This window comes from Pogona vitticeps, chromosome 3 (assembly GCF_051106095.1).
Source record: "Pogona vitticeps strain Pit_001003342236 chromosome 3, PviZW2.1, whole genome shotgun sequence".
Lineage (NCBI taxonomy): Eukaryota > Metazoa > Chordata > Lepidosauria > Squamata > Agamidae > Pogona > Pogona vitticeps.
The window spans coordinates 2102899-2128476 of record NC_135785.1 but is presented as its reverse complement, the minus strand read 5'-3'; the positions used below and the strand labels follow the sequence as shown (position 1 = coordinate 2128476).

At 47.8% G+C, this 25578-nt stretch overlaps 1 protein-coding gene across 2 annotated transcripts in view; it reads right to left on the bottom strand.

Annotated features, from left to right (window-relative positions):
* Positions 1-805: 805 nt before the first annotated feature.
* The window catches only part of P3H2 (prolyl 3-hydroxylase 2), a 108929-nt gene continuing 84156 nt past the window's right edge, over positions 806-25578 (bottom strand). Inside the window, exons 6-15 of one of the 2 annotated variants that reach the window (XM_020806564.3) lie at positions 24386-24475; positions 21149-21189; positions 19352-19446; positions 15388-15515; positions 14187-14282; positions 12252-12402; positions 10797-10914; positions 10025-10100; positions 6576-6716; positions 806-3643 (exon numbers count right to left, since the gene is read on the bottom strand). In XM_020806564.3, coding sequence (XP_020662223.3) covers positions 3551-3643; positions 6576-6716; positions 10025-10100; positions 10797-10914; positions 12252-12402; positions 14187-14282; positions 15388-15515; positions 19352-19446; positions 21149-21189; positions 24386-24475 — 1029 coding nt within the window. In that variant the 3' untranslated portion in view covers positions 806-3550. Of the gene's footprint in view, positions 3644-6575; positions 6717-8726; positions 9468-9985; positions 10101-10796; positions 10915-12251; positions 12403-14186; positions 14283-15387; positions 15516-19351; positions 19447-21148; positions 21190-24385; positions 24476-25578 lie in introns of those variants that run through there. The other variant, XM_078389702.1, reaches the window with a different exon arrangement.

Sequence of the window (25578 nt, the reverse complement as noted above, 5' to 3'; positions counted from 1 at the left end):
AATTCCCCTACCCTTATATGTGCGGGCTGTCCCTTACTTCTCTATTTTAACTGGAGGTGGGTCCAAAGTTAATTCCAGAAGAAAATGGTGCTGTTTGTCTCAACTTTCAACTCAGATGGCATCTCCTTAGCTCTGATTCCTATGGATGCAGATATCACCATAAGTGCGCATTGAGCACACTTCCCAAAACAATGCTCAAGTGCTCTCCCAAACGAGATGTCTTGTTTTTTTTTTCTATGCATGCACAACTCCTGTGCATCAGCAAAAGGCCAGTGAAAAATAATGTTCACAGGTGACTAGACCTCCCAGCAGCGCTGCGGATGCTTCTTTGCAGTTCGCTATCAATGTGGTTCAGGCGGGTCAGGAATTGAACCAAAGATGCAACTTGGCTGAGGGAGTGAAAAATGCTAAGACACCATGCGGCATGAACCTCGTGAGAAGATACCACAAAGGTGAGCCAGTAAGCATCGCATCCCCCCCCCCAGCTGCTGGCTATTCTCCTGCACAAGGCTTGGTGAAAGAAGGGGGACTTTGGAGCTGATCCTTCTGAAGTACAAGAACTGGCAAGACGTTTGGATTGCAGGAAAACAGGAAGCTTTCCTTTCAGATGCCATTGACATGGTGACAAAAGCAGACCAACCAGAAGGATCATCGGGCAAGAAATAATGCTTCTTCTTCTTCTTCTCCAGATGGAAACATAGGGAGGGTTGCAGTGACTGAAAAAGACTCCGGTTTCCGGTTTTAGTTCCTTCTCGTTGCTTTCCTGAAAATCAAAATAAAAAAGGAGACCGAACACACACAGATCTTTTTTTTTCTGAGTTTAATTTATTTTCCCTGGGTTCAGACACAGCTCTGTGGTTCACTTCGCACCCCCCCCAAACCAACCCGGCAGGGCAGGCATGATCTAGGAGCCCCCTCCCTGCATATTCTTGGATGCCGCTTATTCTTGAGACCCATGAAAGTAGCGCCAATGTGTGGTCCAGGCTTGATTACAGATCAGTTGTGGTTTAAAAAGCAAAAACAAAACACACATACACACAAAAACTACCCAGAGCACAATCTTGTGGTCGAAAGCAACTCAGAGTGCAACTGCATTGAAATATACTCCTCCACTCACTTCAGGTTTAGTATGATGCGAATCAATTCAAATTTCCTGATTACATGACATGATTGTAAGCGCGGGGAAAACTCACACTTTTCTTCAAGGGATTGTGTCTTTTAAAACACCGGTTGGTGTTCAATAATTTTAAATCACTCTACATTGCTGCTTTTTGACCCCTTTTTTGGTTGTGTGAACGGTTCTGTCATTGTATTCTGGAGGTGGGACCACTCCCTGCGGTGACATCTTGGTCATGTGTTTGAGGTCGTGCAGGATGCTGTTCCATCAAGAAACCAGCAATTATTCCTGCTCTCTGAACTGTATCCCTTTTAAAACAGTTTTTAAACTAACAACTTGACTTTAATGTTGTATCACCTAGGGGCTGGAGCCTCTCTGTCTATGACTCACACAGCGCTATGCCGCTTAGAATTAAAAAAGAGAGGGAAAAATAAGCGCTGGACAAGGTTATGGACCAAGATAGAATTCAGGACACAGATGGAGTATCAAAGTGCCAGTTTAGGTCTATTGAAGCCAAATTAAATAGTGGTGTAGTTTCCTGACCCGAAACAACATGGTTCAAATTGAGGCTGCCCCGGGAGAACAGCGACAGTGATACAAAGAACATGTGGCATGAATCAATACCGAAATATCATGAGACAACTCTCAGATTATTTGGGCAGTGTAGTTGCACCCTGAGCCAGAAGAAACAGAGGACCAAACAGCCAGATGCATCCAACCCAATTCTGTCTCTGGAATTCTGCTGGCAGACAAAGCCTCCACCGCCGACAGAAGTAGAGCCTCTCTTTCTCCTGTGTCACAGAATCATAGGTCCTCAAACTTTGGGGATTTCTCATTCATTCTTTACTCATCTCTCCTTCTTTCCCTGGGAAACAGGTGATAAAACTATTCCCATCTCAAAGACTGGAGCTCCTTTCTATTTCCTTTGGGGTTCCCCCAATTCTTTTTTCCATTGTAAAACTCCCTGGAGTGTCAAGGCTGGCTTATTTGGGGCTCCTCCAATCAAGGTTCTGGCATCGCGTTCAGGAGGAGCGCTTCCTCGCTCAACACACTATGGAAGCCAGCCCTGGAGATGAGCCGTTTTGCAAATTGGTCTGACAGATCCTTAAGAGTGGGGACCTGCCTAAAGAACAACTAGAACCACCAGAAAGCAGCACACTTACATGCCATAGGGTGGAGGGCCAAGAGCAGACAGAGGAAGAATTTCCATCCATTTACAGGAATGTTCTTAACCCAGGCCAGACCCCTGTTTCTCTGACTCAGGATTGTTCAGATCTACAAGCAGATCTTCAAAGTTCCAGGCTGTGGAGGTTGTTGTTGTTTTTTTTACCCCAGTTGAAAAATTAAATTTTTGGAACAGGAGTCCAGAAATGTATGGCTGTTCAGTCGCCAGACATGCTGGTTGACTGGTTTTGGATGCTATGGTCTCCAGAAAAAATAGCAACTACAAGATTTGGATGCTCTTCCCATCACCTGCCCTTGATCGTTGTTCAGATGGCGATTGGAGGGGTGGTGACGCTTCTTCAGGAAAAGTGGAGGGTTCTCCTCTGACTTGGGCTGCCACTCTTGGGATCAAAGGGTTGGCTATTGACAGAAGTAGCAGGGGTTAGAGGAACCTTTGACTTTGGCTAACCCAGCCTGATCCAATTTTCCTTTCCCACCAAGGATGAAGAAATCCAGAGCAGGATGATTTACGGTTTAGAAAAGGGGACTCTCACCGCAACCCCCAATACAAATGATTTAAAAGAGATTCATTTGCACCAAAAAGCCAAATGAGGTTTCTCTAGCACATGGCCCAAGGTCCAGCACAAAGGGGCTGAGTTATTTTTAATACCAGGGGACTCAGGCCTGGCACATTCTTGGGCATGTGGGAAAGAAAGGACTTGCATCCGAGGAGACAGGCGAAACCTCGGACTAGAGGCAAAGCAGGCCGAGAGAAAAGATCCAGGTTCACGCTGGTACCATTTGGCCAAAGGAGGGAGGAGACTGGCTGGTAGAAACGGGGTCCGGACCGTAGTTTAGAGCACTGGTTCTTAACCTTGGGTTACTCAGGAGTTTTGGACTGCAACTCCCAGAAGCCTTCACCACCAGCTGTCCTGACTGGGGTTTCTAGGAGTTGCAGTTCAAAAGCATCCGAGTAACAAAGGTTAAGAACCACTGGTTTAGAGCAGGAATCCAGAAAAGTGTTTGGGGAGACACTCGAGATGCCCAGAAGACGCATGATTTGCATCCATGATGCGGGGAGGGGGAGCAACGTCCGCTAATGCCCAAGGCAGGAAGTGGAGCGTGGGGGGTGCTTTGGAACCATTCCATGTCAAACCCGCCCCTGTTAATTTATACCAAAGCTTTGTACAAAAATAAAGGGTTTTGATAAGATTTTTTAAAAAAAACAAATATTAAATAAATATTTTAATCGGGTGTCCTTGGCCAGGTTCATAGCTCATCCTTGGGGTTGATGCCGAGTTCGGTGGACCCAAAGCGTTCTTGGTCTAAGGCCGCAATGACTTCATCTGCCTGGATTCGCTCCTGGTGGGGGGAAAAGAGGAGAAAAAACGTGATAGGTGAGAGGGATGGTGGTGGTGGGCCTTCGAGACTCCATTACACCTTCATGGTTCAGTTGACGTCTCTGTTTTAAGTGGCTGGGTCCAGTCGGCTGTGCACAGCTAGCTACCTTATTTGAAACTTGCCTTTATTTAATAGGAGCAGAAGGAGGGAGACGGAAGCATGACGGGATGGGTGGCTGTTCTTCCTACCTGGCACGTAGAGATGGACACGAACCAGAAAACCCAACGAATCTGGCTGGCTTGTGGTTCGGTTTGCGAACTGGTTCGGGGGATCCTATTTTGCTGAAGCAAAAACAAAGCGTTGAACCCTCCCCCCCCCCGTGCTTTGTTTTGACAAAACTGAAACCCGTCTGCTCCTTTTCCACTGCCCTCTCCATCACCTTACTTCCTCGTCCTGCTGCGGTGATCATCATCATCATCATCTGCCATCATCAGAGACAGCAGGCTGGCTTCCCTTCTAGGAGCCGGCTCAAAGCCTCTGCGCATGCGCCCGCTGCCCAGCCGATAGCGGGGTCCTGGGAAGGGGGCAGGCAGGCACCTAAAAAACAAACTGTGAACTGGTTCATTTTTTGGGGCGGGGGAATCACGATGGTTTATGATTTGTGGGTAGCCACGAACCATCATGAACCACCCCCGTTTCCTGGTTTGCACCCATCTCTGCCAGTAAGTTTTAGATGGTTGGGCAGGCCTTCTGTATTGTATTAGGCACCATGCTAAAACAGAGAAGCTAAAATATTGGGATATGTGACTTTGTTGTTGAAATCAAGAGGATGAAAGGGGCTTAAATTCTCTCCGTCAAATAGCCTTTACTCCCTTTCTGCTGCACCGATGATGCATAGGACTCAAGACATTTCCATAAAGACCTCGGTGTGATTCAACCGCTTTCCTGTTTTTCATCCACTGGAGCCGTTCCCCTTTCCAGCTACCTTTCTAGATCCAGCCAGCAGGGGGAAGGAGAAGGCTGGAGAACTCTTCTTTAAGCTCCATTAAGTTATATATATTTTTTTCATAGAGTCTCTCTTTGGCTTCAAGAGTCTTTGGGGGGTTTCTCAGCTTGAATCATTTAGCCAGCTGGATCCCTCTATTCTGGCAACGTCTCGAAATGGATGGGACAAATTTCCTAAGAGAGAACAGGGTGGCCTTCTGCAGCACCAGCCCTGCTGGGCTCCTCTCCACCATTACTCGTGAACAACTATAATGGCAGGATTGAACCTCTCCTTGCTCATTTCAGACTTGGAGGGTTTTCTCAAAGCCCGTGCATTTCTCCTCTTTACGTGGTTTAGAAAACTGGGTCCCTGTCCTCTTGAGAAACAGGGTGAGTTGGTGGGATGTTCTGATGGTCAAGTTTCCGAAGTGGCTACCAAAGAATCTGGGCCCACAAACCTCAAGAGGTTCAAAGTACCTAGTTACAAATGAAGTTGTTCCTGCAACTACTTCCGTACTTTCCCGCCACAGACTTCAACGCGATGCTTTGAGGGAACACGTGCTCTGTGAATTCCCCAAATAGGCCGCCAGAGGCCAGAGTCGTGCTTTAGTTTCAGCAACACTGCCGGGATATTGGAGTTGCGTGTGGAGGGTGCTTGATCTGGTAAAAGCTGTCCAAAACGCGTGCCGTCCTTCAGGGACGTGACCGTGGGACATCAGCAGGACCTCCGTCAGCAGGACCGAGAAGCGGACGCTGAGAAAGACTTTGACAAGATCCCCCACCAAATGAACAACATACTCTGGGGCTGCACACAATTCAGCCGGCAACAGCTAACGCCTACGGTGACTTCTGAACTTGAGTTCCTTTGCCTCCAAAAATTCTTGATTTCTTTGATTTCTTTACCACCCTCTCAGTGTGACGCACTCTTCTGGGCGGTCTACAACAATGAATAAAACATAGCTAACAAGCTACAAATAAACAATAAAAAATGAAAAATGTTACGATAAAGCAAACGACACCAAGAGTGAGTTCTCAACGAGACGGCAGGACTAGAGGCCGAAAAGTCAAGCAGGGTCAGCGTGGAAGGCCTCCCTGAAAAGCAGCATTTTAAGTCACCTTCTAAACATGAACAGGGAGGGAGGGAGGAAGACAGGCTGTATGTAGGAGCTGGTCCCGTGTGTGTGTGTGTGTGTGTGTGTGTGTGTGTGTGTGTCAGCACCACTGCAATACCATTTGTGCTAAAAAGCAAAGTACGCTGGCTGTATTACCACCTCACCGCACTTAATTTCGTTGTATGTGTATATACTTACAATGACAATAAATTATTATTATTAAATCACTCTCTGGGGGTTTTGCAATTTAATCATGCACGCTACACACCGCCTCGCCTCCAATGAGCCGGGTACTCTCTTGAGCAACCTAGGAAGGATAGAAGGCTGAGTGAACCTCAAGTGGGCTATTTGAGCCTGAGATTGAACTCCAGTCGCGAGCTGAGTCTTCACGGCCATGCTGCGCTTCAACCCCTCTGCTACAAGGCTCCTTTTGTTCCCTTAGCCACAGCCTTGGCTTGAAGTCAAGAATACCAGTTTGTGAACCGTTCTTTGCCGTTTGTCTCTTGATCATTTTTTGGGTGTATCCAGAGGGCACTTTTACCGTGCCCCTTTGGGAGATATTTTTGGAGAGTCTCGGCATGGTCGACATCAGTCTGCAGCCCTCCCACATCTTCTGCCACCCTTCTTCGTGGATAGAAAATCCCTGAAGCCAAAAGGTGTGGATGGCCCTCCGCCTGCCTCCAGGTGCCAGCGGAAATAAGCCTGCAGGGTCTCCAGATTTCAACCTGTCGGCTGACTCGCCTTTTCCTGACCAGAGAGGAAATGCACACCCAGAGGAGGGGACCCTCCGAGCTTTGGGGACCTCTCTTCCCCCACATGCCCTCGGCTTGCATTCTCCCCATCACGCTCCAACTCACCAGCTCCCGGTAGAGTGGGTTGAGAGTAAACCACAAGGCAACCGCACACCTTTGGCCCCGGGTCACTGCCTTCACGCCGTGAGGGTTTTCCCCGCCGGAAGAGAAGCTGATCATGCGCCCACATTTCGGTGTTATGGAGGCCTGATGAGAAAACAACAGCACAGGGATAATGGAGGAAGAAAGAGTCCCACCAGACTTGAGCATCCGGCTGCCCGATGCATCTTGGGGAAGTCCAGGCACGGAGGCAAGCCTCTCACGGCCCCGATTCTCACCTGTTGAACATTCTCACATTTTAAAAAAATAAACAATAGCATCAGGTTTTAAGATCTGAGTATTTACTGCTGTTTCCGTTGCCAGAAACACTCTGAAGATTGACTCCTACAGTACCTGGAGCTAAACCCTGTGTATTCCTCCTGTCTGTCTCTGACTTTCTACTTCTTCCACTTACATTTTTTTCTTCCAAGGACTGACAGCAAAGAATCATCCCATACATTGCAAATAAATCACCCTCTAGAAAGCTGTTGTTTTAGAAGAGGTAGCCTTGTTAGTCTGTGCAAGCATATCAGGCCAAATCCAAAGAAAGAAAAGAAAGGGGGAAAAAAGAGAAAAAATTACATGGCACCTTAAAGACGTTTACATGTTTTAAAGAAAGTATTTTTAAGGCACTACACAAGATTTTTCCACGTCTTGGTAAGTTCGGTTGTTATTTCTAGATCCGGCCAGCAGGGGGAAGGAGAAGGCTGGAGAACTCTTCTTTAATCTCCATTAAGTTATATATATATTTTTTCATGGAGTCTCTCTTTGGCTTCAAGAGTCTTTGGGGGAGTTCTCTGCTTGAATCATTTGGCCAGCTGGATCCCTGAACCCTGGCAACCTCTTGAAATGGATGGGACGAATTTCCCAAGAGAGAACAGGGTGGCCTTCTGCAGCGCCAGCCCTGCTGGGCTCCTCTGCACCGTTACTCGTGAACAGCTATAACGGCAGGATTGAACCTCTCCTTGCTCATTTCAGACTTGGAGGGTTTTCTCAAAGCCCGTGCATTTCTCCTCTTTACGTGGTTTAGAAAACTGGATCCCTGCCCTCTTGGGAAACAGGGTGAGTGGGTGGGATGTTCTGATGGACAAGTTTCCGAAGTGGCTACCAAAAAACCCAGACCCAGGAACGGCAACCTTCCCTGTTCCACAAACCTCAAAGTACCTAGTTACAAATGAAGTTGTTCCTGCAACTACTTTCGGGCGAGGAGTAATGTAACCATGAACTGCGAAGTTACTCTCTTTTTTTGGTGTAATGAGGACTAACCAACAAGGCTACTGGGTTGAAAAATACAGAAATAATGAATAACACATTGGACAACACTATTGCTTATCATAGAAAATTGCACAAGAGTAGGCCCACTGAATCAATGGGAATTCCTTCAGTCAGCTCTTCTGTACGCTCCATTGAGTCAAAAGGGCCTACTCTAACTACCGCTTTCTTCAGCACAGTGACAACGAGAACTGCTGGATAGCTCAGGGGGGTTGAGGTCTCTGGCTGCAGAGCTGGAGGTTGGGGGTTCGATTCCCCCACGGGGCCTCCTTGGGAGGGATTGGACTGGATGATCTCACAGAGTCCCTTCCAGCTCTGCAGTTCAAAGATTATTATTAGAGTAGTTCCATTTGAATCAGTGGAACCTGGCTCACTAATTCCTCTTTGATTCAATGGGCCTACTTTAGTGCAATTTATTGTGTTAAGAGACAAGATTTTGACCACAACTTTTAAGGGTAGACAAGGATTCCCTTCCCTCCCTCCCTCCCTCTTCTGTTTAGAAATATTCCTGAGATACAATATTAGAATTGGAAACCAGAGGAAACCAGAGAGTATTTCTCTACGTTTTCCTGCTCAGTTGGTAGTGACTGTTCAGTGGCCCAAATCCTCTAGTAAGCATCCACTAGAGTAGACCTATTGAATCAGCAGAATTTGCAGAGGGTTTGACTCAACAAATCCCCATTGATTCAACAGGCTAAGGGTGAGGCCGTGTAATTTTATGGAGATCTTGTTGTGACGTTTTATTTTGTGATCTCAGGCTTTCTGTATAAAGCAGGCTGCCTTATCACACCTCTGGATTTTATACTCAATTAGCCCGACTCACAACCTCCCAGGCCGGTGGGTTAAATGGGCGAGTGGAACCCAATCCACGATGGCTGAAATCCAGTCCTATGTTGCAACTAGAGCAGGTCCATAGAACCGACGGGACTTATGTCAGAGTTGACTCACCAAATCTCTAGTGATTTGATAGTTCTACTCTAGTTCTGACATACGACTGGATATCAGCCAAGGGTTTAATGAGGCACAACACTGGCTGAAGTCCAGCAATGAGTCGTAACCAGAGCAGGCCCACTGAATCAGTGGGGATTTGGTGACTCCACTTCTCTGGAAGGTCCACTGACTCAAGGGCGCTACTTTAGTTGTGACTCTCTCCTGGATCTCGGCCAGTGCATTCCTGTGAACAACAACTCTTTGGCTGCTGCTGAGAAGTAATGGATAACATGATGAATTCCTTTTAAAATGTAAGGTCCCAAATTGTGGTTGATCCCACCAACAGTCTCAGCATCTTCACAGTGATGTGAAAGGCTGCCAAACACCGGGTGTGCAACTAAATAAATAAATAAAATAAATAAATTTCAAATACAAAACCCACCTCACTATAGTCAACCCAGTTTCCTTCCTTTGTTCCTTCTATCCATCATGAGCTCCTTCCTTCCTTCGTTCCTTTTGTCCAGCATCACTTCCTTCCTTCCTTCCTTCCTTCCTTCCTTCCTTCCTTCCTTCCTTCCTTCCTTCTGTTCATCATCAGCTCTTTCCTTCCTTCCTTCTCCCTATCTGTCCTTCCTTCCTTCCTTCCTTCCTTCCTTCCTTCCATCCATCCATCATGACCTTCCTTCCTTTCCTCCCTCCCTCCCTCCCTCCTTCCTTCCTTCCTTCCTTCCTTCCTTCCTTCCTTCCTTCCTTCCTCTCTCACTCCCTCCCTCCCTCCTTCCTTCCTTCCTTCCTTCCTTCCTTCCTTCCTTCCTCCCTCTCTCCCTCCCTCCCTCCCTCCTTCCTTCCTTCCTTCCTTCCTTCCTTCCTTCCTTCCTTCCTTCCTTCCTTCCTTCCTTCCTTTTATCCATCATGACCTTCCTTCCTTCCTTCCTCTCTCCCTCCCTCCCTCCCTTCCTTCCTTCCTTCCTTCCTCTTTCTTTCTTCCTTTCTTCCTTTCTTTCTTTCTTCCTTCCTTCCTTCCTTCCTCCCTCCCTCCCTCCCTCCTTCCTTCCTTCCTTCCTTCCTTCCTTCCTTCCTTCCTTCCTTCCTTCCTTCCTTCCTTCCTTCCTTCCTTCCTTCCTTCCTTCCTTCCTTCCTTCCTTCCTTCCTTCCTTCCTTTTATCCATCATGACCTTCCTTCCTTCCTTCCTTCCTTAAGGAGGTTAGCTTACCGTAACTGTCTTGGCATCCATCTCAGTGAAAATGAATTCGCCACCATCAAAATCGCTGTTCATGTAGAGGAGGGCACTAGGAAGAAAAGAAGGAGGGATACTGCATGAAGGTTAGTTTCAGGGGCTGACACACAGAGATAGACCTACTCTGGAGAAAGTCCCGCTGGCTGAAATCCTGTTGCTGTAACTCTGTCTGTGGAAAGGCAACAACATCAGTAGGAGCAGTGACTTCCAGTAATTAACAAACTTCCTACTTCTGCCCGGTGGCTTTTCTGACTCCCATGTAATCCCTTTCATTGTGTGGAAGCCCTGGAAATGATGGGACAGAAGGAGGAAGTTTTTATTTACTGGAAATCACCCCCTGCTCGTGACAACATCACTCTTCCAAAGGGATAGTTATGCCTGCAGCCTTTCAGCTCCTTTGTGTCTTGTAGCTTCATCTAGGTTAGGGTCACATGACATGCAACGGACAGCATCTGTTTGTTGCAGGAAAGGACACTTCAGGGAAATGTCTGTAGAAAACTCTAGGCGTTCACATTTTTTCCAGACTTGTTCAGAGTTTGTTCAGCTCAAGGTTTGGCCATCCAAAAAAATTCTAGTTTTTGCAAGCTCTGTGCCTAGCCAGAGTTGAGACAAGCAGGGTCCTTGCAGAGGTGTGAGGTGCGTTCCGCAGCTGAGACGACGCAATGTCCCTATGCTTCTGGACCTAAGGACTTTGCACAAAGGCAGAAACTGGGCAAGGTCTCCGCGTCCTCCAGGGTGCGAGACCTACCTGTAATCTCGGAAGGTGTATGCTGGGGGCTCTTTCCAACATTCATTGGCTTCGGGGTCCAGGAGGCAATTGTCAGCATGGATGGGGTGGCTGAGGTCATTCCTTCGCTCCTGTTGGCCTGCACAGGACAAGAAAGGGGGCTTTCAGCCTCTCGTTCCCTAAGGGGACCCTTAACGCATTTGTTTATTGGCAGATGGTGGTGCCATTCTAGCAGCGAAATGATGTGTTTTAGCACATCCGTAGTGGGGAGCTTTGCATTTGGGGCTTTGCTGCCTTATGGGTTAAGCTTCAGTCACCTGAGACTGCCATCGGGTTGGGAAGGAATGAGGAAGAGGCCCTGGGGCCTTACTGGTTCCCTCTTTGCCCAGGGAGGAATGGCCAGAGGTTGTAAACACACTCAGGGGGAGGAGTGGATTCGCACACAGCCTTCCAGCAGAAAATACCCAGAGGTGGCTTTACACCTTTCCAGCAGTGCATTTTATGTCTAAACTTCAGGGCCCTGGCTGAAGCTCCATGCAGTGGTGAAAGGGGAGGTATGCTAGTTTTCTTTCAGATAGAATCCTTCCATCCTTCCATCCATCCATCCAATCTCTCAGTCCATCCATCCTTTATTCTCTCTATCTCAGTCAATCCATCCATCCATCTCTCTCTCTTCTCAAGCCATCCATCCATCCGTCCGTCCGTCCGTCCGTCCGTCCGTCCGTCCGTCCATCCATCTCTCTCTTGTCAATCAATCAATCAATCAATCAATCAATCAATCAATCAATCAATCAATCAATCAATCAATCAATCAATCAATCAATCCATCCATCTCTCTCTCGTCAATCCATCCATCTCTCTCTCGTCAATCCATCCATCCATCCATCCATCCATCCATCCATCCATCCATCCATCCATCCATCCATCCATCCATCCACCCATCCATCCATCCACCCATCCATCCATCCATCCATCCATCCATCCATCCATCCATCCATCCATCCATCCATCCATCCATCCATCCCATTGAATACCTTTTTACCCCGTCTTTCCCCTTGAGAAGGACCCAAGCTGACTTACATCATTAAAAAACAATATTTAAAGGCTAAAAACAATGTAAACCAACATTTAAAAGAATCAAAGAAAAGCCACACTTAAAAAGCAATAAACCAAAGCAACCCCAAAACCCCATTCAACGCAGTAAAGGCACAACCATCCAGTTAAAAACCCCACTCAGGTTGGCAGTCATGCAGGGAACTACACAACCTTAACACCGGCGCCCATCCATCGTGTCAGAGACATGTTGTGTGGCCATCTCTGCACAGAAAGCCGAGGAAGAAGAGGGGGAAATGGCATTGTTGGTGGGAGTGACGCAAAGGCCAAGCCAGGCGAGAGACGTCTGGCCTCATTCTAACGCCACGAGGAGGGGGCGAAGGGGCGCTCCTACCCGGGACTGTCGCCTCATGTCAGCCTTACCTGAGAGGGCAGTCCGGCACACCAGGTGCGTGTAGGAGAAATAGAGGGTGGAATTGAGCATGAAGTAGGACTGCACGATCTTGCGGGCTTTCTCACTGACGTCGTAGAAGAGGCGGGCGCTCTTCAGCGGGACACGTCCCTCGTAGCCGAACTGGAAGCCAACCAAATCAGCACCTTTGAACGATTTCTGATCATTTCCCATCCAACCAACAAGAGACTGGGTCAGGGCGAGAGCTGGCCTGCCCCAGACAAGAAAGGGGGTTTCAGCCTTTTTGGGTCACCTCCTATTCCACATGAGAGACTCTTCATGCATTAGCTTGTAGGCAAGGGGTCATGCCATCATCCTCACTGTGGGACAGAAGTGTTGCTAAATGGCTGTTCTCAAGAAGGCAAGATAAATGAGGAGAAGGCAAAAGTATTTCTCCCAGAGTGTTGAACGGGGAAGACCAACGCATTTTCTAGAAGCAAACTCCTAGGTTGTAAGAGCTACTTAGATTACTACCCAAACTGCACTGTTGAGAAGGAAGAGATAGTACAGTAGGAATCCCTTATCCGTGGGATCAGTCTCTGCCGATTCACTTATCCAGGCACTGAAAATATTAAAAGAAAAAATCCTAGAAATACATATTTCTAAAGACGAAGTTACCAGAACTGGCCACTAGAAGGAGCAAGAGACCACAGTATTCCTATTAAAATTCTCTTTGCTCTAATTCCGGCTTTCCATCATCCATGTGTGTGTGTGTGGGAATTGGAACTCGGCCCCCGCAGATACAAGGGTCCTACTGTATCAGGATGCTACCATTTAAAGAATGAACTTAAAGAAGTAAAAAGAATGAATTGCTATTTCTAAAATTTAAATTTTTATCCCAACTAATTCAAGACAAAAGCCATGTCATGCTTCTCCTTACTTTCACAAGTACAGTGGTGCCTCGCATTACGATCGCTTCGTTTAACGACAAAATCGCATTATGATGAACTTTTTGCGATCGCTTTTTGTGATTGTAAAACAATGTTTCCTATGGGGGAATTTCGCTTTGCGATGATCGGTTCCCTGCTTCGGGAACCGATTCTTTGCAAAACGACGATTTTCCAACAGCTGATTGGAGGTTTCAAAATGGCTGCCAGGTAAATAAAATGGCTCCCTGCTTTGTTTAGGGACAGATTCCTCACAGGACAGGCAGCGAAAATGGCCGCCCTATGGAGGATGTTCCCTGGACAGTGAGTTTTAAGCAGGTTTTAATACATTTCTATGGGCTTTTAAATTTCGCTTTACGATGTTTTCATTCTACAGCGATTTCGCTGGAACGAATTAACATCGCAATGCGAGGCACCACTGTACCCACAGTGGTCGGCCAGGCTGAGAAAGAGGAAGTGGTCCAAGACAGCTACTGAGCCTGTGGCTCAGCTGGGGACGATGACCTCCAACTCTCAAACCCCTTACTCTCTTTCTTGTCTTTCTAAACAATCTGATGAGGATTGAGTCTTCTAAGTGGGGGGGGGAGCAGAATCCTTGAAGCCTTCGGTCTGACTCAGGATGGCTGTTCTCAAGTTCTCAGTTCTGCTCAGCCCCATGCAGTCTGGGCATGAGGCACACAAGAAGTGGCCTTTTCCCACGTTAGACCCACGACTCAACGAGCCTTGGTTTGCCAACTCTGAATGGCAGCCATGGTCCTCCATGCTGTCTGCCTCTACGGGGAGATCCCTTGTATTCCCTGGCGGGTGTGTGTGTGGGTGTCGGTGTCCCCCACCTCCAAGTGCTTACCAGACCTGACCCTGCTTAGCTTCCAAAATCAGGTGAGAGGAGCGATCGGATTCAAGGTGGCGGGAGGGTGCCGCCAGATCTTTGCTTTCCTCCAGCGGTGCAGCAATTGGCATGAACCAAAAGTTAAAATGGGGACACGGAAGTCCCAGGAAAGGCGAGACCAAACGTCTTACCTTAAGAGCTTTGAGGACAGTGGCCCCTTCAAACTTCTCATTGGGGGTGTGGGGGGACGTCTTTCCCCGGTATCCGTCACCAGCCAGCAAAATGCCCTGAAACGGAAGGAAGACAGGTCAGGTATTGAGTTCTAGAACCTGTTTGGCGCCAACACACCGAGCCCTGTGTCTTTTGGGGCATTGTGAACACCAAATCCTAGCTATCAAGCAGCAGGAGCTACACCAGAGGACGGCATCACAGAATCATAGACTAATGGAGTTGGGAGGAGGGCCAATAAGGCCATTGGGTCCAAGATCACAGAGGTGGTGGTAATGTGTGTGTGTGTGTGGGAGGCAGAAGAGCCTGATTCTTAAGAAAGACACAGACAACCCATTCAGTGCTTCAGAGTCTTAAATGTCATCATAGAATCATAGGATAGTGAAGTTGGAAGGGGCCTATAAGGTCATCAAGTCCAACTTCTCTTCGATGCAGGAATGTAGATCAAAGGAGATCTCCCAGGTGGTTGTCTAAGTTTCCTCTTGAAGGCCTCCAGTGTTGGAGCGCTCACCTCCTCTTGAGGTCATGGGTTCCATTGTCGTACTGCTCTAACAGTTAGGAAGATTTTCTTGATATTCAACTGAAATCCGGCTTCATGGAGCTTTAGTATTATGATGTATCCTGCATTCTGGGATGGAGATCAGATCCTAGTCTCTGGCGATCCAATATATCACAAGAAAGTAGAATACTATCTTACAAAACAGGAAAAGGCATCCAATGTGGCTGTCCATTGATTTCCTCCACTTAATCCAGCATCGAAAACTCTTTTGCAGCGTTGAGAAGAGAACCGACTGCCCATCGGCTGCTGAGACACGACAGGTACAGCGTTGGAGTCGCGCTGGGGAATTACAGCCTCGTAAGAGGCAAGTCCGAGTTTTCTAACATTGCAGCTCCCCAGAAAGTCTACGGCACCTCAGGGTGAAATCCAGGCCCACAGCCGTTCCCCCGAACGAGACCCGTTTCCTCCATTAACTCCAGCCGCCTCCAAGAGAGCAGGCCAACCCTAAAACAGACCTCCCCACAGTGTGAACGCTGGAACGCCTGACACGTCAACCACGGCTCCCCTGGTTTTGTTCCCATCAGGAACATGGGCCCACTCCCCCCGCCATCAACCCCTGCCAATCCTGTGGGTGCGCTCAGTGATCCTGAGTCGCCGACGCTCACATTAGCAACCCGGTGCAGCTCCCGGCACTCTTCCTCAGAGATGACGTTGTCCAGAAGCACCCGCTGGGTCCCATTCAGCTGCTCCGAGTTGTAGACAAATTTCACCTCGCTAAAGAGGAGGGGGCCTCCTGGAAACCAAGGACAGAGACAGTGAGAGCGAGAGAGAGAGAGAGAGAAGCAAAGAGAGAGGGAACCGAATCAGACCAAAGACGCACACAGGGAGAGCGGTCGTAGGCTGAGTTGGCTCGTGGCCCAATCAGCTCCCTCTTGCCCATGCGGACCGGTTGCCAAGGCTCTCCATGGGGTCAACCCAAGACGGTTTCAAGCTTCCAGGACCAAACTGGAAAGGCTCACCATGGACAGAAGGGCGTCTAATACCAGAAGCGAAGCAAAGTCTGCTGCTGGTTAGGGATCGCTCTCTAGCGCTTAAAGCCCTCTCTGGGTGGATGACCATTTGGTCCTGCCAGCTACACACTTGGCTTGTCCAAAAACAGCCACCAATGAGTTGGGCACTCAATCTACCAACCTCGGAAGGATGGAAAGCTGAATGAGCAACCTACCTGGGATTGAACCCGGGTTGTGAGCGGAGTTTTGGCTGCAGTGCTGCAGCTTAACCATTTTGCCGTAAGGCTCCTGCCCTTGAGGAAGGGCCTCTCCCTCCTCTCCGGGAAGCCCATGAGTAGGACGCGAGTGGTTCCCCCATCACTGCCATGAATACCTGCCCAACACCGCTGGCGGCCACCAGCGGCCTCCGTTTTCATGCCTTGGTCTCATCTCCTTTCAAAGGCACCCCAGGTTGTTGGTGCCGACCCATGGATGAGCAGTCACACCTACTCAGAACGGCAGAGCTGGAAGGGACCCCCTGGGGATCATCAAGTCCAACCCCTTTCGAGGAGGCCCGGCGGGGAATCAAACTCCCCAATCTTGCCTCCTCCTCTAACCTTCCCCTTCTGCAAAGCCTAAAGGGACAACATGACCCTGCTTAGCTTCTCCCAGCAGCTTTGTATCATGGCGTGCGAGCTGCACACCCTGAACTCAGAAAAGAAACTCTTCAATGGGCAGCAGTCGGCGGCCGCTGGGGATGCCCGACCCGTGCTGCAGGCAGAGCCACATGGCAGGATGCGGGCCATCCAGAACCTCCATATGCACCACCAACACTTCAACGCCCTTTCAGTCGGCACAAAATCTGAACCCCTCAGCCTGCCCAGGGGAGTTCGCGTTGTAGTATTTCAAAAAAGGGGCAATGGTTCTAGCCAGTCTTTATGGACCTCGGCCGTCCCTGATTCTTGGGCATTCAGCATTTTTCTCGTTTAGATTTGTTAATTTTTGCAATGCTGAAACAAAAGGAATTTTGACTGTGTTGTGTTAAATCTGCTTGCTGTTGGAGAGTGGCTTCACACCAACCTCCGGGGGGCTTCAAGGAAATCGAGGGCTCAGACGCCACGGATTGACAAAAAGGCTCTAGCCGGCTCCGGATGCCAAAGTGGGAGAAAAGAGCATCGTGTAAATCCTGAAATGGAATCTCCTCGAAAACATCACCGGCCATTTAACGGTGTAGAATTTGGATCTCCCGCCTTCATGATTGAGGTGCCCGACTCTCCCAGCAAGGAGAGTTTCTTCAACCCAACCCACGTTCAGATTTGTTCAGAATTGGCAATGGGGAGGCTGGAGAGTGAGGGAGTTTATCTTATTGATCAGATCTCCCTGAGAGGTTCTGCTATCTTTTGCCATGTTTATAAGGAGGGGAGATAAAGATGCACTAGTGTTGGAGAGAAATGATTCAGGCAGTCTTTCATGTTTGGGAAATCAAAGTTCCCTACTCAAGTCCAGTAGACCAATCACACACAAAGCACGTGAATTTGCACACTCAGATTTTTAGGGAGGCAAAAGGAACTCCACTGTGACACACACAACCTGTCCTTAACAATCTTCTAATGATGGGCTGTTTCTAATGCCTTACGAAATCCTGGAAATTGCTACCAGCTAAGCAAAAGTCCTTACTGACACAGTACAGCATCTCCAGAGTTTTGAAAAATTAAGCTTTGTGACAGCCACCATCAAATCCCCTGGGAGGCTAGGACCTGTAGATCAATAAAACGATTTACCAAGTTCTAACATTCTCAACTCTTGAGAGTCCCTTGGACTGCAAGGAGAAGAAACCTATCCATTTTGAAGGAAATCAACCCTGAGTGCTCCGGAAGGGCAGATCCTGAAGCTGAGGCTCCCGTACTTTGGCCATCTCATGAGAAGAGAAGACTCCCTGGAAAAGACCCTGATGTTAGGAAAGTGTGAAGGCAAGAGGAGAAGGGGAAAGACAGAGGACGAGATGGTTGGACAGGGTCATCGAAGCGACCAACATGAATTTGACCCAACTCCGGGAGGCAGTGGAAGACAAGAAGGCCTGGCCTGCTCTGGTCCATGGGGTCACGAAGAGTCGGACACGACTGAACGACTAAACAACAACGAACAATCTCAACATAAAGGAGAAACCTTCTGTTATAGTAAAACTATTCAAGCAGCAGCGATGGTTTTGGAAAAAGCTGTTTGCTGCTTCGCAGGATTGGCGAAGACCCAAGGCAGATTTCAGGACAACCAAGCACCCTCCAAATTGCTGTAGATAATAACAGGCCTGCCTCCGGAACGAAACCAGCCCCATGTTTTTCTGACCACTGTTGGAATCCATGGTCAGTAGAGGCCTATTAAAATTTTATTCCATTTTATTTTTTTTTTGAAGATTGGATGGATTCTTTGTAATATGTAATCTAGCAACCCAGCCACGTGTCCTATGAAACCTTGTGGGGGTATAATTATTTCCCTCTTTGCCACTGAACTGGTTTAAAGCCTGTTTTTTTCCCCCCTCTGGCACGGGGAGAAGGGCCTGCTTCTTTTCCCCAGCTTAGTCTGACAAGGAATAACAACCCCCTCCTCAAAAAACGTAAATAAATTTGAGAGAGGGAGAGAAAAGCCGGGCCTTCGAGATCGGCGAGCCCCATGCCCTGGGACGGAGCAAACACGAACCAAACCAGATGTGAAGAAGGTGCAACAACTTTATCCTGTGTGAAATTTTGCTAAGCTTACAAAACAGCAAAGGATTTTCTTCCTAAAAAAAGGCAGGGGAGGAATCAAGGAGAAAAGCATCTGTCTAAACAGTGACCCTATGGAACATTTCAATTAAAGAGGATTCATTTTTTCCCTGCCCTAAGCCAGAGAACAACCTTTAGTCTGTGGCTTCCCAGGTGACCGGTTTGGGCCTGCAGAGAAGGGTTTGACTGTATAGGAACAAAGTCTATAAAATTCCGTGTACAGCCACCTCCCGACAACCCCCCCCCCCAGGACTTTCTTTCTCCAACTACAACTCCCACCATCTCAGCAAACAGACTGGGAGTGATGGGAGTTGTAGGACTAGCCGTGGATGGCAGGGAAAGCATCCTTTACAAGACAGGAAGAACCTGCATTATTTATTGGACAGTAACTCTCAGGACAGCCACGTCGACTGTGACTGTAGTGATTCTGGAAGCGGTCACTGGAAAATGTAATTTTCGGAGTCCTTAGGTTGGATAACGTGTTAAGTTGAACCAAGGAAAATCTTTTCTTGTTGTTTAGTCGTTAGGTCGTGTCCAACTCTTCGTGACCCCATGGACCAGGGCACGCCAGGCCCTCCTGTCTTCCACGGCCTCCAATTCACGTTGGTCGCTTCGATGACACTGTCCATCCATCTCATCCTCTGTCATCCCCTTCTGCCAGGCCACGCCCCTCGCAGCTCACACGCAGATTTCAATCCTTCTTCCACATCCCAGCTAAATGCATCTGGCATCTCTGCCTCTTCAGTCCAGGCACATTTCATGCGGAATGGAGGGTCTTAAGTTACCTTAAGGTGATTTCTCCTCCTCCTCCTGGTGCTATTCCTACAGAAAACTCCCCCTTCTCTCCTGGGGAGACTCCAGGCCTTTTGAGAGATGCTTACCTTCCCTTAGTTCCCGGTCTACTCTGACGGCGGTCTTTTTTCCTATCAGCTTCTCGGAGTTGTCGGTTGCATCACCCAAAACTCCCGACGGGATTCTGTGGAGCAAAAGCCATCCAAAATTTTTGTACGCGTTTATGTGTGCTGAAAGGGGGAAAAATCACCACGGCACCCCCATTGAGCAGGGACAGGTGGGGTGACATGTAGAATCAGGCAACCCCAGGGCACCGAAATTGAAGAGGACACTGGAATCTAGAGGTGATCCTACCGGTCAGTGCCAGGAAAATAAACAGCCCGGCTTCCCAGGCTGATGAAGGCTTGGGAGCTTTTCTCTTGCTTTTGTAGGGATTCATACCTACAGAACAGAGACGGTGTTTTGTAGGTATGAATCCCTACAAAATTCATACAACAGAGTCGGTGGGAGAGGGTGTTGGTGGCCCCAGGGGCCAAAAACAGCTAAGAAACGGCTCTGCTCACGGGGGCAGAGTTTGCTGGAATGATCGCAAACGTCATCTGCTGCCTTTCAAAGGTTTTGGCTGAGAGGACTCGGGTGGCTGTCAGTCACACTCCAGCAGTGACCAACGGGAGAAAGAATAAAATTGTTTTATTTTAAAACTGATCACAGTTTTATTTTACTCTCTGCCTCACCTTCTGGGGACAGCCACGCCTTTCTCCTTAACAATATTTCCCCCATTCTTTTTCAGTCTGTGGGCAGTTAAGAGTTAGTTAGAATGCAGTTATGACTCAGTTAAGCTCTGTTTCTGTAACCAGTCATTATTTTTCTACAATAGGCTGTTTTTTATGTATTCAGAACTGTGAGTAAATAGAACTTTTTACTCTTTCTCCTACCACTGTCTCAGAGTGAGTGACTGAGACTGTAAGTGCCACCTGATGAGAACAATAAGAGATGGATGGTCTACTGTGGGAAGCCTTGGAGCTAATTCTGCTCTGGAAGTCCCTGAACCTTTTTTCTACTATGGACTTTAAGCTAATAATTTCCATACTCTGCCAAGAGACTCTCGCTCCCTCCATAAACCAGGCTCAGAAGGATGGCTGGCAATCTCTGGGGTGCATTTGAACAAGCTAGAGGTTGCCCCAGTTTCTGCCTGGACAAGGGTTTTGCAAGTTCCCACGTGCACAGATGATGCCCAAAGAGAAAGTGGGCGCAGAATGGACTGTCCTGAGGGCAGCTAAGAACCACTAGGATATCAGCCAAAGAGGAAAGGCTAGGTATTAAGGGGAGTGTGTCTTTCCTGGGACTAATGTAAGCCGCCCAGAGACCTCTGGGTAGTGTGGGCGGCATATAAATTGAATAAATAAATAAATAAATAAATAAATAAATAAATAAATAAATAAATAAATAAATAAATAAATAAATAAATCATTCAATCAATCAATCAATCAATCAATCAATCAATCAATCAATCAATAATGTGTTTGTCTTCCTACAAATGTGATTTCCAGCACAGTCAGACATCCAGATTAAACCTGGGTTTACCTTCCAAAGACTGATCACAAAACAAAATATCATGAATGCAAAATGTATTGGTATGAAAAATAGTATGCTGTGACAGAACAACATCTTTCCCATTTGAGAGAACACTTCTTCAAAATACATGCTCAGCACCATTGTCTAGTTTGATCCTTATGATTAATGAAAGAAATTCTGGGCCACACAGTTTATTTTGAGGGGTACAGGGCACTCCCAAGCCCCCATTTTTTCCTTCACATACTCCTGCCTTAGAAAGGAACATTTCTGAGCAGCAGCACTCAAGAACTGCTTTGCGTGGGGAAGCCTACCTGTGTTCATCTTGCCGAGCCCCGGAGACGGTCCAATAATTCTGAAATGAAGAAGAGAGGGCAGTTGGTTATAAAACATGGCTCCAGCGAATTAAAGGACACTTAAAAGGAACAAGCCTATGAGAAAAAAGTTCTCTTTGACTGAGATTTTGATCAAGACAGGCTACCTGAACATGACAGAACAGCTTGCAGACGAATCTCTAGTCACGGCAAAAAATAAAAATAAAATAAAATAAATCTCAGATCCAGCAGTGTTCCCGCTGACCCAAGTTGACTTTTGCAATTTGTACAAAACGATAGTCTGTAAAGCGAAGCACGCATGCAAAACTCCAAGCACAGAAGAAATGGCTTGATTGATCAAAGAGATGAAAGCAACCCATCGAGTCCTATTACTCTTATGGGTCAAAACATCATAGAATCATGGAGTTGGAAGGGGGCCTCTAAGGCCATCGAGTCCAACGCCCTGCTCTGTGCACGAACCCAAATCAAAGCAGATCTGATAGACAGTTGCCCAATTTTCTCTTGAAGGCCTGGAGGAGCGCTCAGCACCTCCCGAGGTCATGGGTTCCGTTGTCGTACTGCTCCAACAGTTAAGAAGTTTTTCCTGATCTTCAGCCTAAATCTGTCTTTCTGTCGCTTGAGCCCATTCTTACATGCTGTGGCAATCACCCTGCTTTGGTTCATGTAGGAGGTTACTGGCATGAACCAATAGGAGCTGTTGGGAGCAAAGCCAGAGAAACAAGAAGGGAAAGGTGAGTCAGATAGGAGGAGTTTAGTCAGTCTGTTAGAGTCACAGAGGAGAGTCTGAACTAGAAGTTAGTCTGTGGGGATTAGAGAGTGTGGTAAAGTGAGGAGTTAAGGGAGGCAGTTAAGAGTGTGGAACTTATAGAGTTAAGAGTGGAACAAGTTATTACTAATACTTTAAAGTCTGAAGAACCTGTTTAAGTGAACTGTAACCAATAAGCCTGTTTTGTTCAACTTTATACGCAACATGGACCTCAGTCTTTCAAATTAAAGAGCGTTGACAGAGGTCAACTGGTGGCAGCATAAAGGAGGGAATGTGTCGTGGACCTCAGGCTAGTGAAATAATCTGGGGGCACATTAGGGGCACTTCACATGTGTCCTGCATTCTGGGATGATCGAGAACAGATCCTGCCCCTCCTCTGTAGGACGGCCTTTCAAGGATTTTAAAAGTGCTCTCCTATCACCCCTCAGCCTTCTTTTCTCAAGGCTGAACATTCCCAGTTCTTTCAGCCTTTCCTCACAGGGCTTGGCTTCCAGTCCCCTGATCACCATCCTTGTCGCCGTCTTCTGAAACTTGTTCCAGTTTGTTAGCATCCTTCTTGAAGTGGGGTGTCCGGAACTAGACACAATCCTCAAGTGCTGAATTAGAGGGGGCCTGGCACCTCATGGGATTTGGAGACCAGACTTCTATTAATGCAGCATACATTAGCATTTTTCTTTTTTTGCAGCCAGACGGCACTGTTGGCAAATATTCAGCTTGTGATCTACAACAATTCCCAGGTCCTTTTCGCTTGTCGAGTCAAGTATCCACCATCTTGTAACTATACATTCCCCCCCCCCCGCAGGTGTAGAACTTTGTATTCGTCCTTGTTAAATTCCATCCTGTTGTTTTCAGCCCAGTGCTCAAGCAAATCAAGATCTTTCTGAGTTTTGTTCCTGTCTTCCAGGGTATTAGCTATTCCATCCAATTCAAGGCCAGAGTTAATGTCCATGTGACAAGCGAAACGTGAAAAACCTAGCCTTGGAGGTGTGAAAAAATCTTTATCTGGTTGTCATCCACTAAGGTAATTTCTTTTCCTTTTCAGTTGCCCCAATTTGCTTCAGAAGGACACACCAAGTCAGCAGTTCGATAAACAGGGACAAGAGGATGTTCTGGAATGAGGTCTCCCGACAGCCATTGCAGGCCAGTGAGATGTCCGTCTTCAGAAACAAAGGATGGCTGAAAATGAAGGACTTTCGCCAACCACCATGCCCTGATTATGAGCTTCTGGAGGCATTTGGCTGGATCATGTTTGTAAAGAGAATATTGTACTCCGTGGACCTCGGCTCAGCCCAGCTTTCTAAAAGAACAAGGTATGTTGAGCTTAACAAAGAGGCGACTGAGGGCAGACATGAGAACCGTCTTCCAAGATCTGAAGGGTTGCCCCAGGGAAGAGGGCATCGATTGATTCTCCATTTCGCCCGAGGGTAGGACAAGAACCCATGGGTGGGAACTCGTCAGAGGGAGATCCAACCTGGAAACAAGGAGGAATTTCGAGACGGTGAGAACCATGAAGCCGTGGAACGGCTTGCCTCCCGAGGTGGTGGGTTACCCATCGCTGGAGGTTTTCAACAAACGATTGGGCAGCCATCCGTCCAGGATGGTATGAAGTCTCCTGCCGTCGGACTGGAAGACCTCTGAGGTCCCTTCCAGCCCTTTGATGATTCTGTGATTCTATCATGATTCTTGGCTACACAGCCAGTCCTAAAAAAACTTTGTTTCTCATGGAGGCTGCAATGAAACTTGGGCGCAGCTAATTGATGACTCCTAATTTGTCACAATGAGGATTTTAACACCCTCACCACCGACATTCAACTCTGGAATAACCATTAACATGTTCCATTAATTGACTTGGCTATTTGGCACAAGGGAATATCTGTGGGCTCGGGATCCTTTGGGCTACTTTTTGGTGGTTTTAATACTTTTGAAATGTAAAACCAACACAAAAAGAGTTAATGTAAGAAATTATTGCTTTTTAATGTCCTCTTGACAGCTTAATATGAATGCATCCATTTCCTTTATAGATTTGCTGAAAAGGCCAGTCCTTCTTTATGGAAAGGTACTAAACACAACATCGAGATGGTTGGACAGTGTCATCAAAGCAACCAACATGAATTTGACTCAACTCTGAGAGGCAGTGGAAGACGGGAGGGCCTGGCATGCTCTGGTCCATGGGGGTCACAAAGAGTTGGGCACGACTAAATGACTAAACATCAACAACTAAACATAAGCTAGACCATGATCAGTCAAGGGAGCTTTTCCTGTAGATTTCTTTTCCTTGAGGATCCTTCCAACTTCACAATTCCATGATTTTTTGATTCAAAGCTCAATGCTAAACATTCAACAGGGATTTCTTGAGCCGCACCCCACCCTGGTCACATTGGCCACACAAGCACCGGGTCCCAAACATCACCCCACGCTTCCTTGGTGGCCCCGCAGAATTCTATCCTTACCGGCTCCGTGTACAGGAAGCCCAGGCCAGCTGCTCCTGTCTGTAGCAAGTACGCTTCCAGCTTATGTCGCCTCAGGAATGTCACAGCTTCCTGAAATAACCGAGAGAAAGGTTTAAAGCCAAGCCAGTTGTGGGAGGATCACTCCCAAGGAGGTCATGCAGAGCCGACTGTTGTCTGCAGCTCCTCGGGAAATCCATGCTGGCAAACAAACCGCCCAACAAGAGAGGGTGATCGCAAGCCAGAGCCGTTGTGAGATACACAGCATCACAAATGCAACCAGTCACTCATTGCTGTTTCTCTCACTCTTTCATTTATGTTTCTGGAAATATACTCAGCGAAGCCATCACAACACAGGTTGGGGGCACAGCCCCTAGTTTCTCCCCAGAGGCTAAGACTCACAAATCTCATTGTACATGATGCTGAATTGAACTTCCTTTTTTGGGGATTGTTAGACATTCAGATGTTAAACAGAGAGGGTGGCCCTGGAGGCCCCTGGAGCCAGCCAAGGGCAACGGCCTGCCCCGCCATCCATGCCCACTGACTTGTTTCGCTTCCTGCTCTGTTGCTCGGTAAGGGAAGATCTAGGAGAGCCCAGGATTCATCAGGAGTCACATCCTAAGGTTAATGTTGAGGTGGTGCTGGGTAGGGGAGCCACTGAGGTGGTGCTGGGTAGGGGAAGGAATGGCGGTGGGGGTAGAACATGCCCGCGTAGGAGAAGAGAGGTTAGATATCTTACATCTATCCCCTCTTCTAGTCCTACCTCCAACCAGATGGTATCAGGCGACCATATCAGCAAACCCTCGAGCCACACGGTGCTGTTGATGAACGCCAGGTCAGTACAAAACAAAACTGCCCTCATCCATGATGTAATTCTGGATGAGGGGGCTGACCTGGCGTGCATTACTGAGACCTGGGTGGGAGAGGAAGGTGGTGTCCCCCTCTCCCAGCTGTGTCCTCCTGGGTACTCAGTCCAGCACCAGTGTCGCTCAGAGGGTCGGGGAGGGGGAGTTGCTATAGTCTATAGGAGTTCTATCTCCTTGACCAGGCTTCCTATCCCTTTGAGAGGAGGTCTTGAGGGCCTGTATTGTGTGTTGGGCTCACGAGACAGATTAGGGATTCTGTTGGTGTACCGCCCACCCTGCTGCGTACCAACAGTCTCCCTACCTGAGCTGACGGAGGCAGTCTCGGACCTG